At 39.1% G+C, this 18,121-nt stretch overlaps 1 protein-coding gene and 1 long non-coding RNA gene across 5 annotated transcripts in view; one reads left to right on the top strand and one right to left on the bottom strand.

Annotated features, from left to right (window-relative positions):
• The window catches only part of LOC101748060, an 89,638-nt gene that overhangs the window by 18,249 nt on the left and 53,268 nt on the right, over positions 1-18,121 (top strand). For all 4 annotated transcript variants that reach the window (XM_040698330.2, XM_040698332.2, XM_040698329.2 and 1 more), the window contains exons 12-19: positions 1,974-2,083; positions 2,348-2,483; positions 2,589-2,792; positions 6,920-7,112; positions 9,886-10,013; positions 12,633-12,833; positions 13,819-13,940; positions 14,926-15,154. In XM_040698330.2, the coding sequence (XP_040554264.1) occupies positions 1,974-2,083; positions 2,348-2,483; positions 2,589-2,792; positions 6,920-7,112; positions 9,886-10,013; positions 12,633-12,833; positions 13,819-13,940; positions 14,926-15,154 (1,323 nt within the window). The remainder of the gene's footprint in view (positions 1-1,973; positions 2,084-2,347; positions 2,484-2,588; positions 2,793-6,919; positions 7,113-9,885; positions 10,014-12,632; positions 12,834-13,818; positions 13,941-14,925; positions 15,155-18,121) is intronic.
• LOC121110448 lies at positions 6,746-17,203 on the bottom strand. The gene is made up of 2 exons (XR_005858899.2): positions 17,093-17,203; positions 6,746-7,360 (listed from the first exon to the last, which is right to left on the bottom strand). It is a non-coding gene; the product is annotated as an uncharacterized LOC121110448 (long non-coding RNA).

Raw genomic sequence — 18,121 nt, 5'->3', positions numbered from 1 at the left:
AACTTGCAAATTTATGTGACAGCCAACCAGTCCTGAGTTTGTGTCCCTTTTATGTGTACTGTTGCTAGATTGTCTTATGTTGAACAGGATACATTTTACAAGCACTAATTTGTGAATTCATATTAATAGGATTTTCGATAATCAGAAAAAAACAGTGCCAGAATCAATATTATAAAACCTTTATCACACTTAACAGAATTCCAGCTGACTCCATCCAAGCTCAGATGAAGTAATAAAATAAATTGGAATAGAGAAGTGGTTTAAAAGGTCAACATTTTTTATATATACTCAATTGTTTGCTGAAATTAATTGAATGACGCCTAGAAAATCACTGCCCATAATGTTCCACAATTAATAAATATGGTGTAACCCACAGTGACCTTCTCGTTTACACTGTTACTAATGCCAATTTAATTTCACTGATGTTAGTGGAGTAATTAATGTGAGTAAACCTTGATGGGAGTCAGTAACAAGGCAGATATAACTATTTTCCTTCTTGCTGCTCTTCTGCTACTCTTCGCATTACATTGTTGAGGGTGCTGGAAAGGAGTGAGGAAAAAAATACAGTAAAGGCTGTTTTTAATTTTACAGAATTTTAGCTACAGTTCTTAGTATGTATCTGTTGTGGGAGGTGTTGTGCACATATCACAGTAAACCTCTTCCACAGCCTGTTCTGATGTTATTTCTTTATTGCCACACTTATGACTGTCCCAGCCTCAGCATGAGAGTTGACATTACAATCCAGAGGGATGTAAACAGGCTTGAGCAGTGAGCCCAGGAAAACCTCATGGTGTTCAACAAAACCAAGTACAACCTGGGTTGCGGCAACCCCACTATCAGTACAAGCTGGGAGATGTAGGGATGGAGCACAGCCCTGCTGAAAAGGACTTGGGAGTACTGCTGATTGCAAGCTGGACGTGAGCCAGCAATGTGCCCAGAAAGTCAACCATACCCTGGGCTGCATCAAAAGAAGCGTGGCCAACAGGTCAAAGGAAGTGATGCTGCCCCTGTGCTCTGCTCTGGTGAAAACTCATCTGGAGTACTGTGTCCAGATGTGGAGTCCTCAGTACAGGAGAGAGACAGACCTGTTGGAGTGCATTTAGAGGAGGGCCACAAAAATGTTCAAAAGGATGGAATACCTCTGCTATGAGGACAGGCTGAGAGAGCTGGGCCTGCTCAGCCGGGAGAGGAGAAGGCTCTGAGGCAACCTGAGGGTGGCCTTTCAATATCTGGTGGGAGACTAGAAGAAGAAAGGGGACAGACTCTAGCAGGGTCTGTTGTAACAGGGCAAGGGGAAATGGTTTCAAACTACAAGAGGAGAGATTTAGATTGGATATAAAAAGCATTTTTCATGGTAAGAATCGTGAGGCAATGGAACAGGTAGCCTGGAGAGGTGATGGATCTCCCATTCTTGTAGATATCCAAGGTCAGGCTCGAGGGGCTCTGAGCAACCTGATCTAGCTGTGCACGTTCCTGTTCATTGCAGGAGAGTTGGACTAGATTGCCCTTTAAAAAGTTCCTTCCAACTCAAACAGTTCTATGTTTCTAACATCTACAGGAACCCAGGAACCATTTTCTTCTATGGAAGCCAAAAGGGGGGCAGACTAGTTGATCAGATATGTCACTAACCATAGTTTGGTTGAGTTTTTGATGAAACAGATTTTCTGATTTTATTTTATTTTATTTTTTGAAATGTTCTTTGATCTGACTCTTGCTGCTGTCTTGTCCTCAACATTAGGATAGTTCTCTCATACTGCTTAGGGACATTATAAGGACTGGAAATCAATCAAATAGTGTAGAGTTATTTGTTACAACAATTTTACGTCTGGCTGAATCATGAATTTCATCCTGTATGGCAATTTCTTTCATTTTATTTTTCTTTTGTTATGCTAAAGCCTATGCATAAAGCTGGCAAGTAAGAAGCAGATGCAGACTCCCCCAGAGCAGACTCTAACTCTGTGTGTTGTAACTAGGAACTAAATACTGAGGATGATAACAAAGCCATGGCTTGCAGTGAGGAAGATGCAGGAGACAGCAACTCCAGAAAGCTCCAAGGATCCTACAGAAAGATGAATGAAAGAGGGTAAAAAAAAATTGTTTATGTATGCATAAATATGCATATATTTAATAAAACCTGAAGAAAGATGTTATTAGCCAATGTTTCTCTGACAAAAACAGTACTGTCATCCTTTACCATTATTCTGTACTTTGGGTTTCCATGACAGTGAGCCTCATAGGCAGCAGCATACTCTTAGACAACGGGCATAGCAAAATATTTTACTTTAATATGCTTAGAAATCTCCTTGAGTAGCAAAACCACAATTATGTTTTTCCTGCCTGGAATAAGGTATGGTTACATGAGCACCTGGCAGCTCCTGGGACTGGAAGAAGGACCAGCAACTGCCAACAAGGAAGACGCAGTGACAAGAGGAGCCTATCTTTCCTTTCTTCTCTTACGTCACTTGAGGCTCCGAGAGCTAAAGGTAAAAAAAAAAACTCTGCGTGGATCAAAGTTATTTGGTTTTCATGATGAGGGGGCTGTCCTTCAACTGAAAACACAACTGTGTGTTTGTTCTGGTTCGTTTCAGAGAGTGTGCCTGGGAATCCTGAACTACTTCAGATCTGTGGAGAGAAGCCTTACTATCAGTATCGCAGGCCTCAACCTCAAGGCTGGTCATCTGATTCCCAGCACAGAAGACACCTCCTGGATCAGTGCTGCAAAAGGAGGCACCGGTGCTTCTGGAGGCTTGCACTCTCAGCCCTACGTTCACTACACACCAGCTGACTACAAGGTGAGGTACCACCTAGCCTGAAGTCTTCCAAACCATGCACCTTGACCGGAGATTCTGATGTATTCCTCTGCATCCACGCAGACTGTGTTGTGATACATTGCTGAGTCATCTGAGGGGTTCGGTCAGCTTGTTCCTCAAAGCTATGTGCTGTGCATTCATGGACTTTATGCCTCTATCTACCAGTGACCTGTAACAGATCCCTGAGAATCTCCAAGCACGCGGCAGTACAATGATAGATACCCATTAACTTAAACTGGTGCTGCTGGCTCACTCTAAGCCTATTATACCGGTGGGATTTTCACACAAAGTAGAGGTTCCTGGGACATCTAAGGCATTATGGAATCTATGGAAATGAGTAAATCCTAATGATTTCTGAAATGTATTATTTAGGTATAGGTACAGTTTAGGGTTTATTGTTTTAAATTTTGAATGAGAGTATATGGTTGAAATGATAAAATCAGTACAATTGTTTTCACAGATTGAAAAAATTGTCTTTCAATTACATTCCTAAGCTTTACTAAGCTTTCGTTTCCCCAGTTTCCTTTGTAAAATATACTGAAGAGGAAGTCATATAGTGCTGACATTAGTGGTTCAGTGTGACAAAAAGTCTTGTCTTCTGAGCTATAGAATTTCCTTTCAGTTCTTCTACCTAAAATTTGTACCAAAATTCTCATGTAAAAATCCTGAAGAAGCATTACAGTATTTTAATAGGGTTTTGAAAAAGCATTTTGAGTTCACATTTATTACTTACTTACTGAAAAATTGTTTTGCTGTAGAAATACGTAGAACCAGACATTCAAGCTACTTAATGGAGGAATTAAGACTAGAACTAAAAAGGAAGTAGGCTTCCTGCCCACATTTTTTTTTTCTTACATTAAGGCTTTAAAAAAATGGAAAACAAACCATAACAACCCCAAAACTTCCTGTCTCTAGACATGATAAAAGCCACTTTAGAAATAAAATGTGTGGGGAGGACATGGAGTTTCTGATATTTTTAAGGTGCCTTTAGATTTATTTCAAATGCAGCCACTTTTATCCCTTAAACATCTGTGAAAAAAACAAAAACAAAAAACCTAATCACTTAAAATTCCTAATTGAAAAGCTCTGTGAAACTAGAAAGTTGTGATTTTCCACTTAATACTGAATGTGCTGTTCATCATCTTCATATTCTCAAATCAGCAAAGATTGAAAAATTATCCTTTCCAATGGAGGATTCCATTTTCCTGGCAGCAGGCATTGTGAAAAACTTTTCTTTTGATTCTGGAACTGTGCATAACACATCTTTATTTGCAGCCCCTTTTCCTGTTGCGAAGTGGGAGAAAGGATGCACAGTGTGAGCACTCACTGATCTGGGAATTAGCTGTGAAACACTTTGGGGAGCCCCTAGCAATGAGAGAGATGAGACATGATTATACATTGGCCTGTCTTTCCCCCAGACTTACTGACCTTCAACCAAAGCCTGAATAAATATTTACTAATCTAATGTAAATGTAATGTACTATTACAGTTTAAATGGCAACAAATTTAAAAGCATGGGCAACAGTATTTCCTCAGTAGCAATTTCTAATGTGATTTTCTTTTTTAAATTTTCATGTACTGCATAGACTGTCCCCCAAGCACTGAAACAATAATAGAGCCAAACTGATCTGCACCTACCTAACACACTCTCTGATATGTGCTATAAAACCAGAACTGTATGACACTGTTTCTTTTTGAATACTTTTAGTACCTAATCTATGTCCAAAACTGTGATATGAATCATTTCAGACAATAATCTGGGTCACTGTGATGGCTCAGTACAAAATATGTCTGAAAATGAGGTCCGGATGCAGTTTTTCACCTTCAGCAGCAGACTGCTTGGGACGGAGGTTGTCAACAACATGAGTTTCAATGACAGAAGGCCCTGCAAACAATGCATTACATTAAAACTTTTTTCTGTCCCATGCTGAGATTCAACTTGGAATAATATAGATAAAATATACGTGGGAACATGAGCGTTACCCTACAACCCAAAAGGGAATTGCTAAGCTCCAATAAACCTGCCCAGAGTTAGAAAGAGGAAAACAAAAACCTTCAGGTAAACAACATCCCACACAAATAACCAGTCACTTGTTTTGTTGCTACAGACATATAGCTGGGTATTAATGTTTTTATGGTCAGAAGATCTATTTAGATGGCTTGGAAGTCTTTAAATAGGACTCTTGAAACAAACACTACAGAGATGAAGTCTTTTTATTTTCAAGGTTTGCTTTGTGAGAGCTCTCCAGTTTTGCATCACATGCTCTATCTACAAAATACAGTTGTCTTTAAGCAAGATTATTAGGAGTGGGCGGTGCAGGAATCACTGAAAAAAAACCCTCAAGAGATTGAAAGGTGAAATATTTTAATGAATGTTGTCTCTGAGGGTATTTAAAAAACATAACTGAAAACCCCTCTACCTGCTGTGGTGAAGTCAGACAGGCGTTTGCTTAGTTATTAACCTAAATCAAGATGAAATTGATTCTTCTGTAAACAATCCTGTACCCTGTCACAAGGAATGGGGAAACAAATAATCCATTTAGAAGAACAAGGAAGGAACAGAGAGTTCACACACCCCCCTGCCCTCCCCCCCAAAAAAAAAGAAAAGAAAAAGAAAAGAAATGAAAAAGAAAAGGAAAAGAAAAGGAAAGAGGAGAGGAGAGGAGAGGAGAGGAGAGAAAAAAGAAAAGAAAAGAAAAAAGAAAAGAAAAGAAAAGAAAAGAAAAGAAAAGAAAAGAAAAGAAAAGAAAAGAAAAGAAAAGAAAAGAAAAGAAAAGAAAAGAAAAGAAAAGAAAAAAGAAAAAAGAGGAATCTTTTTGACGAGTCTGATTCAATGTTATGTTCAAATTAGGTGTATGTTTTGCAGAGCTGCCTCATTAACTTTAAGGGAATGAATAAGTTCTGATCCAGCGTGGTTCTGTGAAACTGGCAAGCTGTTCTCAGTATGTTTGCACTTGAATGCTGAAGTTTCCTATGACTAAAGCAAATACCTTTTCTCTGTCTTTTCTTTAAATAGAATTTTGACACATCCAGGTGAGAGCAAGGAAAGTTTGGGTAGCACTGGGGATTTAGTAAAGGCAAGCGATAGCAAAGCTAGTGAAAGGAGGAAGTGCCCGTATATGGTGCACTTTTTTTGGCACTAAAATGAGAACAAAGGTGCACTGCAAACAAGGAAATGGTAAAGAATAACAGTGGAAAACTAGGAGCTTGTATTTACTTGCTATCTTCTTATAAGAAGAACAATTTCTAAAGGCTTCTATTGCTGTACACATACACCAAATAAAGTGTTTATTTACAGTGGGAGATTAATTTCTGTAATTATACACCTAGAGATAGGTGTGTGTAATTCCCTTTGTGGCACTCCTACTCGAGAAGCAGAATATTTTGAAACCTGATGTGTCACTTCTGCTGAATGCAGAATTGCTGCCTGGGGTGTTACCAAGTTTGTAGTGACTCATTGCACATGTAGATGATTCTCTTTATAAAATGCTGACATTTTTAAAGAAAGTGAGGTCACTGTTCAGCTATTCTGTTGAACAAATGCTGACCTCACAACAATCTGGAACATCAGTCAATGGGTGTTCTGGGTGTTCCTCCTAATTAGTACTAAATTCTTTGCCTTCGTGCGCTTATCTACAAACCTTGCCAGTGTTATTTACCCAAGAAGTCTTCAGAAAATGTGTTGAATTCATATTTATATGTCAGAATTTAAGACATCTTTTATCAAATTTGAGCTGAACTAGAAAACAAAAAAAAACAAAACAAAACAAAACAAAAAAAGGCAGAAATTCTATCCTAGGTCAAGAGCTTACCTTCTCATTTTGAAGCCTCTGGATCTTTTTGTGGACTTAGATATCCGAAGGAAAAGCTAGCTGCATTCATATGGTTTGTTTTATCTCTTTACAGTATAAAGGAAATGACAGTGTAGGCATTACTGAAAAAAAAAAAGTATATTTTGACAATATTTTATTTTATTGTTCTTTGATAATGACAAAATACCACGTTACCAGGCCTGATCCACTCCTAGATTGACTGATTATACCAAATTGCAGTCACTGTAGAGCTGACTGCTTCTATCTCTGTTTCTCTGGAATTTTTTTCACTTGTAGGTCCACAGCACTCAGTTCATGGAGTTTGCAGAGGTGGAAAACCATGATGACTTTCACACTCATGAAGATGGATATATCCACACACAGGACCAGCGTGGGGCTTACATCATATATGATGTGGCACTGGAGGACCTAAAGGAGCTTGAGAACCATCTGCTGCTTGTGGCCAGCCAGTACATTGAGAAAGATAAAAGTAAGATATCTACTGGTCCCAACAACATGGTATAGTACGGTTTGCTGTTTTCAAGGTGGACAATCCTATGACTTCTTGAATAGTTGTACTCCTTCAGAATCATGTTCTGACTGGATGTTTGGGAACTTCATCTTACTAGTAAGTGATGAATGTGGTATAAAGGCCTAACTAGGCATGTGAAATTGCTTGTCGTATGTTGTTAATGTCACAGTTGTGCACTCATTTGGGTCACAGACATCAAAGTCATCCTGGAGGGAAAAATAATGCAGAAAGGACATTTACTGATGTATTTAATAATATTATGATCAAACACATCTTCAAGGAATAAAGAGAGCCAGAAAAGAAAATGTTAATTTTTTCTGAATATTTTCAATTAATGTATTTGATGGCTTTTCTGCAGAATTAAATGCACCTCTAACCACTTTTAAACTTTTCTTGGTTGTAAATAAGAAGCTGCATGACATTTGGCGCTGCATACCTTTTTCTTTATCTTTCTTCTTTTTTGTCATAGTTGGAATGAGATGAGGCAGAGTAGATTAAAGATTTCTAAAAGGAGCAGCCATACTTATAGAATAGTGAGGAGGAAGGAGCTAGAAATTGTAGAAAACTTGCAAGGAGGCATTAGAAAACAGTACATAAGTGACACATACACGTATGATATTCAGAGAAATGCAGAAAATATTTCTTGAGTTACTGGAATAGCTTTCCGTATGGAAGGGATAATATTTTGGGAGTTTTAGCATGCTTCCCTAAAACTGAATGTGTGGACATTCTATGTTAAGAAGTGGAGAGACTCTGAAGAGCTGCCCCTGAGAAAGCAGTCAGGAACAGGTTGAGAACCTGTGGATTAAAGTTAGGGATTGAACAAATAAAGGACAGCTGCTGATTGGGCTCTACTACAGGCCTCCTGATCAAGGGGAGCGTGTTGACAAGGCCTTCTTGCTTCATCTGCAAGAGACATCACCCTTGTAGGCTCTCATCCTGATGAGGGATTTCAACCACTCAGATATCTGCTGGGAAACAATGCAGCTTTAAACTAAAAAAAAAAGGGGGGGGGATTTAGTTAGGTGATAGGAGGACATTCTTTACTCACAGGGCAGTGAGGCACTGGAACAGGCTGCCAAGAGAAGTTGTGAATGCCCCATCTCTGGAGGTGTTCAAGGCCAGGTTGGACGGGGCCCTGGGCAGCCTGAGCTGGTGTGTGGCAGCCCTGACCAAGGCAGGGGTTTGAAACTAGATGATCTTTAAGGTCCCCCATAATCTAAACTATTCTATGACACTATGACATACAATGCAGGGTGTGAACAAGGAAAAACTAGACCAAAACCTTTATTTCTTACAATCATGTGAATGCCTAACTGCCTACCAGACCTTCTTTGGATTCACTTCAAAGTCCTCATTTCTTCTGGAGCATCTTTCATGTGACTAGAAGCTGAGAGAGCTGGAACTGTTCAGCCTGGAGACAGTTCAGGAGGGATCTCACCAGTGTGTACATGATTGGTGGGAGAAAAATGAAGTTCACCACTTCTCAGCAGTGCCCAATGAATGGACAAGAGGCAAATTGCAAATGTGCACAAATTAAATTACATGAAATTCCATCTGAACATGAGGAAACACTTTTTGATTGTGAGGGTGGTAAAACACTATTATAGGTTGTGAAATCTGTCAAGTTCTGGGTAACCTTGCTTGGGACAGGGAGCAGGCTAGATGATCACAAAAGGTTCCTTCCAATCTCAGCTATTCTGTGATTCTGACATTACAGAAAACAGAATGGTGGGATAGGGGAAAGATTTAGAAAGTTAGAAATGCAGGAAATCATAGTTTGGGATAAAGAGAGTTTACTAGGTAAAGCAAAAGCCACATGCACAAGAAAAGTAAAACAGAATTCATTTGTTACTTCCCAGGCAGATGTTCAGCCATTTCCAGGAAAGAAGGGCTCATCATGAGTAATGGTTTCTTGTAAAGACAAATACCATCATCCTGAATGTCCTCCCCTTCCTCCTTCTTTCCCCCAGCTTTTATTGTTCAGCATGACACCATAACCATATGCTATACAATATCTCTTTGGTCAGTGAGCTTTCCTGATTATGACTTTTCCCAGCTTCTTGTGCACTTCCAACCCCTTACTGGCAGGGCAGCATGAGAGGATGAAAAATCCTTCACTTTATGTGAGCACTGTTCTGCAACAACTAGAACATCAATGTATTATCAACATTATTCTCAACAAAAATCCAAACCACAACATCATATGAGCCTCTATGAAGAGAATTAACTCTATTGCAACCAAAACCATGGTGCTTGATATATCTCTCTGTAAAATTTACCTTTGAGTAGACTGTGCTGGTTTTCTTTGATCTGAGAATGAAAGTAGGGAGGTAGAGATGATCACAACATGATATGGCGCTGTGAAAAATTGAGCATCTCTCCTCTTTCTTCCAGGAGTTTCCTTGTGTTTTCTCTGTCTCTTTGTGTGGGTCTGTTTGAACTCTGGCCCTTGCCTTTTACTTCAAAGAATATTTATTAAAAGATGATAGATGAGATATGTTAAACTAAATGCCTAGCACACTTGTTCTTTGCTTCATAGAATACTCTGGGGCTCTCCAAATCTTACAGGACTTGAAGACTTTTCCTGGACTTGAGTTTCCCAGAGGACAATAAGCATAACCCTGTGCTATAAATAAAAATAATTACCACAAGCTCTAGGACAGCAGGCACGTGGAAATCCCTCTGATACTGACATCTGCTTGTTTTCTACCTTTTTTGTTTTCCTTAGGCAACGTAACTTGTGGGAAATCCAGTGGCAGCAATATCCTTGAGTGGGCACATGCCTCTGTGGATCGATTTGCAGTGTTGTTTGACCTTTGGACCTGTGAAACTGCTCTCTTGGAAAAAAAATGCCAGGTACAGATGTTTTTCTTGGTCTGGAAACAGTGACTTGCAATCAGCTCACTTCAGGTTGTTTTAAGGCTCCCTTTCAGCAGCATTTTCTGTTGTGAGTAAATGTGGATGGTGGTACAGGTTCCAGATGCACAGGGAACCTGCTGCTTGGCTGGGATGAGCCCAGAGGGCAGGAGCTACTGCGTACTGTAAATTGCACCCATGTCCTTATTTTGCAATAAGGAAGCAGAATTGTTCTTGGCAGGTGCATCTGTAGCTGCTGTGCCAGGTGATGGCAACAGATCTGCAAGGCCTCAGTGACACTGCCCAGCAGAGTAAGGGGTGATCAGGAAACACAAGGACACATGCTGAGTGCTGGGGGAAACCAGGTCAAGCCCTGCAGAGCTTGGGTCCTCAGAGAGTCCAAGATACCATTTTTTTTCTGTAGTCCCCAAAAGAAGAGGCTTGGTCTGCAGCTGGCTGGGCCCAATGCTTGGATTACCCTTTGTCAGAAGAAAGGAGAGAGGTATTTTACAGGATTCACTATAAAATATATTCCTTTCATCAGTACAAGTAATATATAAAACTATATATTACAAATCTGTCTCTTCTTTTTTAGTTAATCTACTTGAGCCAAAAATGCCATGATTTACTGTGGGATAAATTTCGTTTAGAAAATACTAGTTATGTGTATGAAGTGGACTGTATCTTTGCTGTTTACTATGGCTGCTGCATATTCTGCAGGTATCCCCTTTCCTCTCTGAATCTAATCACATATCTGTATTTTGCTATGGGACATGTACATATATATTGTTTCTGCCCAAAGACTGTCTTGAGAATAGACAAGTTTAGAATAGGAGCCCCAGAGGAACTTGGAAATGTTTTTTCTGTGTATGGGACTCTCCAGACCCCAGGACAACAAAGAGAATGTCAGGAAGGTAACATCAGGTAAAGGAGCAGATAGATCACTTCAGAAGCAGGGAGAAAGGGTAGTAATTAAGGTCGCCTTAACGTACTTGAAATGTTTTCTTCTCAGTCCTGGGATAGCACAGGGCAGCTCTCAGAATAGGAATGCCGAAGGATGTTAGGGAATCTCCTGTGTGCCACTGAAGAGGCTTTAAATAGAAAAGCTTTTAAACTAAAACAGTTGTAGGTAGTTTAAGAATCTCCTAGGACTCCTCTCCTGTTTTCGTAGACGTGCCTTATGTGACAGCTATGTAATTGCCTAGCCCATAAGTTTCTGCTCTCATCCCAATGGACCTCACTTTCCAATGCTGCATCGTTACCTCTGCATATCTACCTTTTATTTTTATCACAGATCTTCTGTATTAAGAAACTTGCTTTCTTTTGGGGAAAAAAAATAAATCCCAATAGAGAAGAATGAAGCACCTACACCAACAGTGCACTAATACTCTTTCAACAATGTCAAGGAACATATCCTGGAACCACTCTCACAATCCAACTCTCTAGGCAGGATTAAATGTATAAATATGCTTTTCCTGAAGGTTTCTTGTGTTCAGCTCAAATGAAATAGAAATGAATCTCTCTAGCTTTGTTCCCAGCTGGGACAAAATTCTTACTGTGTTAGAAAACAATAGCCTTTTGTTCAGCAGCTGAGACAGCTTGGCTTAGCCAATATAAAACTTGTCGATGGCGTATTGCTCAAGCACTGTATTAACCTCCTCCAAACAGTTCAGGTCAGACAGGTCTAAGCCAGAGAACTTGCCTTCTTACATTGAAATCTGCATTTTTATCTACCGAATTATTTCTGAGCCCTTTTGCAACTTCCTCTTCCACAGTCTCCTGCATTCAGCATGGAAAGTAGTGTGAATACGTTTCTACTTCCATGTCAGTGCAAAATAACCTACTGCAGATCATTTCATATTGATATCACCAATTTGCCCAGAAGCAATAGTAAACCCAATTCATGTTTTCTATCTCATAGTTGCCCTTGACCAAAAAGTACTACAGTGAGAATTTAGGTGCTGCTGTACTTGATGCTTTGCTTTTTCTGTCCCAGGCTTTGGGAATTTGTAATTAAAATCATTAGTTCAAAAAAGCTTTACAGCTGTTCTTGGTAGAGGAGTCTGGAGAGGGCATGTGACTTTCTACATCTTTAATTATGTACTGAATTAATTTGGAATTTCTCAAAAAATATGTAATTAAGTGAGATGCTAATTGCTATATGAGATAACAGAGAGTCTTGCACGAATCTGCAAGTTTCAGGTTGGGAGAAACTAAGTTTTTCAAAGACATGACACCAATGTGTGGGCTGGAGAAGAAAAAGAATATGAATTAGATCTGGAAAATGGTAGGTGTTTTTTAAGTAGTAAGTAGATTACCTTGCTATTTTACAAGAGGAAGAATGTCTAGAATAAAAATCTTCATGCTTCAGTAGAAAACATAAGTTAACTATACAACGTGCAAATAAAATATCTCCTGTGGACAGATTATTCTATGCTCTGTTCCTGATCCTTCTGATGAAGCAACTTGTGATATCCTGTGCCAAAAACCAGATGCCATGGCAGGTCACAGTAGGTTTCATACAGGTGGCAACTTCCATGTTCAGAGATGTTTTGCCAAAATAAAATGAATATTTGGATGAATAAACAATTCTAAATGTGCTTCTGAATGCCTCCCCAGCTTCTAGATGTTTACTTAGAGGTCTACCAACATGCTTTGGACCCAGAGGAAAGATTTGCTTTGGCCCAAGCGATAACTGACATCATGCATAAACATCCACGGTTTGATCTTGAGCTTGAATATTTTGTGAACGTCTACAAAGATGAATGCATCTGTTTACAACTTCACCTTCAGCTGCTGAGGGACATAGTAAACCAACAAGTATGTTGAATTTACAGTGTATCCATCTTGGGCAAGCAGGAGGTGAAATCCAGAATGGGAAACTTTGATTGTAGCCTGCATTGGTTTACAGTGCCAAGTTGAGTTACTACTACTTTGACAGCGAAGTCTATAGATGCTTTGTAAATTGAAGTAAAAGAATTAAAATGTTGAGAGCTATGATTTCATCAGTATCAGAAAGGGAGCACTGGAAACATTGCAGAACTTTGTGTATCTCATTAAAGTCACATTTGCTATCAGCTGAGATGGCTGGAATCAGTAGTTGAGAGATGCGGAAACAGGACAAAACTATAATCCATAGATCTGTAATGCAGTGGATGAGGAAGGAGTCTTGTTTGGAGTCCCTTCTCTGATCTTACAAAGAACATACAACAAAGTTTGCACTTTGAAGTCTAAAATGCAGTATATTTTAGATAGCTGAGATTTCTTGTGCTAATAGTTAAAGTACAGCATTTTAAACCCTCAGATTTTAATTCTCACTTAAAATCTGCCTAAGCTTCCTCTGTATCCTGACTCAAGGTACTTCACTTCTTTGAGTTTCTATTTCATAGGTTTCAAGTTTAATAAGCTATCCTTTGTAATATGTCTTTTAGTCTACAAATCAAAGTTTTTATTTCAGTGCAAGAGACCACTGTTATGCTATTGTTGCCATGGATGCTGCCATATTGGTAGCTATTAGAACTGGAAGGTTGCCAGCATCATTGGTGCTCTAAGTTTGTTCTGAAAAAATATTTGAAAGATTTCAAAATAATTTTAGAAGGAATTATGGGTATGTGTGGGTATGTACACAAACAACTTGAAATTATAAGTCTTAACATATGAAATATGATAATAAAACAATACATTTATTATGTAAAAAGTTTTTATAGCTTGTGTTCAAATAAAGAGTTGAAATCAGGGTGCCTGATTTCAAGCTATGTTTGGGTTTTCTTGGCTAATACCACTTGTGTTTATTGCTGACTTTTAGATAGATGTCCAGAGGGAGTACCTCCCCAAGATTTGGCGGAAAGGTCAGAAAGGTGGCATCAGTGAATTTGGACTTCCTTATAATGTGATTACTAAGCAACTTGTCTCCCTTAACACTTGCTGGTGAGTAACTTCACAGTTATATTTTTCTGGAGAGTAACTCTTTCTGATCTAGTTTCTGTGATTGATGATAAAAATTTGAGGTCTGACACCTGAAAAGTAAGACTATTTGAAAAAACAACAGTCATAATGTGAATTAGGCAGTAGAGAAATGTTTCATGTTATTTAGTCTTGTGCTATTTAGAATACCTTTAGATGTGCCAGAAAAAACATTCAAGGAGGAAAAGTGATCTCCCCTACCACCTTTGCTCTTCCCTGCTTTGACAGTGGGTTTGCTTAATTCATCTTGCACCGCACTGGGAAATACAGCAACTGTGAATGTGCATACTTAACTTTAGCCTTGCTTTGGACTTACTGCATTGGTATTCAAACATGGCTTTTCAATTTGCACTGCCCTTTGGCCACTGTCTGTTACCCATTCTAGCCCAAGTGTCCAGTTGGATGGGTAGGTACTGTTTTTTCACACGAGAGCTACCTATTACCCATAACACAGACCTGCACCATGTCCCCCTCCTGCAGCTATGCAACATTGTGGATTATATGAAGGATTTAGCAGCTACTACATACCCAGAAGCCAAGAGCCTCTGGTTCCTTCTGGTTTACTTCCTCTGTCTGAAGCCCCTTGCCTCAATTCCTCCTACTGCACGCACATTTTGATTGTGTTGGTTATCCAAGAGCTATTTTGAAGTCCAGACACTTTTAATGGGTGGGCATAACAGACATGAAAATGTGGCTAATAAGGCAGGTCAGCTAGCAAAAGATAATTTAGAATGTTTTGTTTTCATTAGCAATTGAGACTACTTAGATGTGTTCCAACATAATTATGTTTATTAAGGCTTCGGCTCTATTTTTAGATTTGAAGATTGATTTCTGATGTACAGCTAAAGCCATTGCAATTTATTTTTGCCAATTAAGCAATTGCAAAGTTGCCTTATTTGAGAGCTGTTTTTGTTTTTGTTGTTGTTATTTTGTTGTTCTTATTTTAAAGTCCTGCTTCAAAGAACATTTATTTGCTGGAGTTTCACCCTTCTCTTGGTCTGGTGTGCTCAATCCCCAAAGCTCTGGAGTGTATCTACCAGAAGTTCTACAGCATCTGTAGACCCAGAACAGCCAGTAGAGCAATTAAGCTAGAAAAACAAATGCTTCAGGTGGTACTTGATGAGTGGCTGACTATGGAAAAACCAGAATGTTTCTACAGCTCTCAGGTTCAAAAAGATGTAAGTTCCACTTTTGCTTGTGTTAGAAATAACTGTTTGCAGCCAAATCCCAGCCCAGTTCAATTGTACTTGATGGCTAGTATTAGGTATGTGATTCTTAATATCAGGCCAGTTATTTTTTCAAGCTTGGTGAAGTTCCATTCCATCCATCTTTAAAATAAAATGTTTGTATTTCTGTGAAAGTACACAAAAAGGTAGAACTCTTGATCTCATACTAGTATAAAATAAGAGTAGTCAGCATAGGGACAGGCAAAATACACACATTTTAAAGCAGTATGAGATCACAATAAGCCTCCAGGTTTTGTATTTGTGCATATACAGTCCTTAAACATCAGTAACAAAAAAGGCTGGACATTAAAACAAATACTGTTATAGGTGGAGCCGGTTATTATTATAATGTGCATCATTTCCTGGTGTAAGTCTCTTAACTTGGCTGGTTATAGTTTTGATAAATACTAATTATTGTGAATGAAATTACTGATGCTAGATGTCTTCATCTGGTTGTTTTTTGTATTATTTTTTTAGCGAGTTTAGTTAATGCTGACAGCAAGAAATGAAAAATAAATGGTTTTATCTCTTTTGTCTACAAGCTCATAATACAGTTATGTTCTTGAGCATACCACTAAAGTCTGGAAAGGCTCATTAGGTAGTGATATGCTACACTTTAATTCTGGCCAAGTTTAGCCAACATAAATTAAATGAAAATATGCAATTGTACCAGAAAATATGCAATTGCACCACATTCAATTGGAAGACAAGATGTGAAGTTTCTGTGCACACTGGTATATCTATAACATGAATCAAATCAGAACCACTGTTACTGCAGAAATATCTCTGGACTAAGTGATTTGTGTTTAATTTGGATCTGAGCTCCAAAAGTGGGCACGAAGAGCTACTCGCTCTCTCTGTCACTCACATTACCTGCAGTGGAGACAGTGGTAGACAAGAATATAGAGACCAATGCAATGTAGAAGGGCATAGCCATTTCAGATACTTCCTCACCCTGCTATGGAGAAAATCCCAAGAATTACTTATCCAGCATCTCTTTGATGCCAATAAAATCCACTGGCTCCCAGTCCTCTTGCACACTGCAGATGACAAATGATTCTTTGTTGTTTTTTTTTTTTGTTTGTTTGTTTTGTTTGTTTGTTTTAAGTCCTAGAAATCAGTGGCAGAGATCTACATATAGATCTTAAAGTTACTACCCTGCTATTGCCAAGGGGGAAAGAGAAACTTATTTTCCATTCCTTTTCTCCAAGACAAGCTGTGGATGAGAAAAATGCACACAAGAAGGCAATGTTTAGAAAACACTAAAATGGTTAAAGTCAAGCATAGTTTAGGAAATTTACCTTTGCTGGTGTGAATTTAGTTTGGTTTCCATTTGCAGAGTCATGATCAGTGAGTCTCTATATGATCGCATTGGGTTGTTTTTTTTTTGTATGGCTCGTTGTGACAAAATAAACATTTCTGACCTTCCTCAACTACTCCATTTGTGACCTTAGACCTTACTATTTCATGTTTTTCCAGTTCTTCACTAAAGAAGGTTTTACAAGATCCAATGTTTTATTCCCCATCTGACTTCCTAAACATATTTCAGCTTCATAATAAACAAGTTACCTAGGGGTAAGGTACAGATGCTGCCAGGCTGGCAACATGTACTTGGGAAGTTGAGAGACGTTTCTCTTATCCCAAGCAATGATCAGCTATACAGAAGTGGTTGCCCAGAGAGGTGGTGGAAGCCCTGTCCCTGGAGACATTCAAGATCAGGCGGCATGGGGCTCTGAGCAGCCTGATCTAGTTGTAGGTGTCCCTGTTCACTGCAGGGAAGTTGGACCAGGTGGCCTATAAAGGTCCCTTCCAATCAAATGATCCCAACTCACATAATTCTATGAGATAAAGAGCTGTTCTGTTCATAAACACACCATTTGATAGACTTACCCAAGTGGTCTATTCCCATGCATTACCAGCATCACCATCACCAAGTTCTCCTTAAAGTCTAGCACAGATTTGCCTTGCTGCAATCTAAGCTTATTTGCTCTTCTCTTGTTCTCTTTGGAAATGGCGAACATGCTCTTTGTAGCAACCCTGGGAGGAAGCACATAGGTTCCTGTGTCCCACCCATCCAGAGTCACAGTTACAAAAGCAAACTGGGGAAGAGGGACAAACTGAAAAATATTGCACAACTTCTGACACTTGACTTTGGGTTGTTGTCTTTTCAAAATGCTTTTTTTTTTTTTCAGTGTAGCCCTGAAGATTTAGTAAATGGCAGGTGTTGAAATCTAGAATTTATTACTAATAACAGCATGTCTGGGTTCAGATTTCCTCACATTCTGTGATTCACTCATCATAGATGGTGAAGCATAAAGCCATTCACTTGCAGCAATGGCCATGTCAATCTGCCCGACAGGAGCAGGGTGGCACAGTTGTACAAGTTGTGACAGCTGGAGATAGAGCATCCTTTTCTTCACAGAGAGCCAGAAGCTGTTCCTGCCACTTCTTCCAAAGCACAACAGACAGTTGATCATTTTCTTCTGACTCTTCACATTACCAAGCTGTAACCTTTGATCATTTTCTGTTCCTGATATTTCTGCTTCTTTGGGTCCTTCCACCATTCCAGTAGGAGTCTAGATGTGATGAGTTGCTGCCCCCATTTTGGGAGCATCATATGTACAGTGGCACATGTACACACTCATTGTAAGAGGAATAGCAGCAGATATTAATGTGAACCCAGTCACAGAGCCCCTGCCTTAGAAGGATGAAAGCCATCTGAATTTTGATTATAATAAAAAAGGGCAAATATTTTGTGTTCCAGGAATTGGAAAGTCCTTTGAGTAAAGTAAGGTTTATAAATTCAGTGACTGTACCTTTGAAGAAAGTACCAAAAATCCAGTATATTTTGAGAGGTCAGGGTGGACTCAGTCCTGACCTTGCATGTGTTGCAAGTCAGAAGCAATTCCAATCATGATT

This window comes from Gallus gallus, chromosome 3 (genome assembly GCF_016699485.2).
Source record: "Gallus gallus isolate bGalGal1 chromosome 3, bGalGal1.mat.broiler.GRCg7b, whole genome shotgun sequence".
Taxonomy (NCBI): domain Eukaryota; kingdom Metazoa; phylum Chordata; class Aves; order Galliformes; family Phasianidae; genus Gallus; species Gallus gallus.
This window is presented reverse-complemented; position numbering and strand designations above follow the sequence as displayed.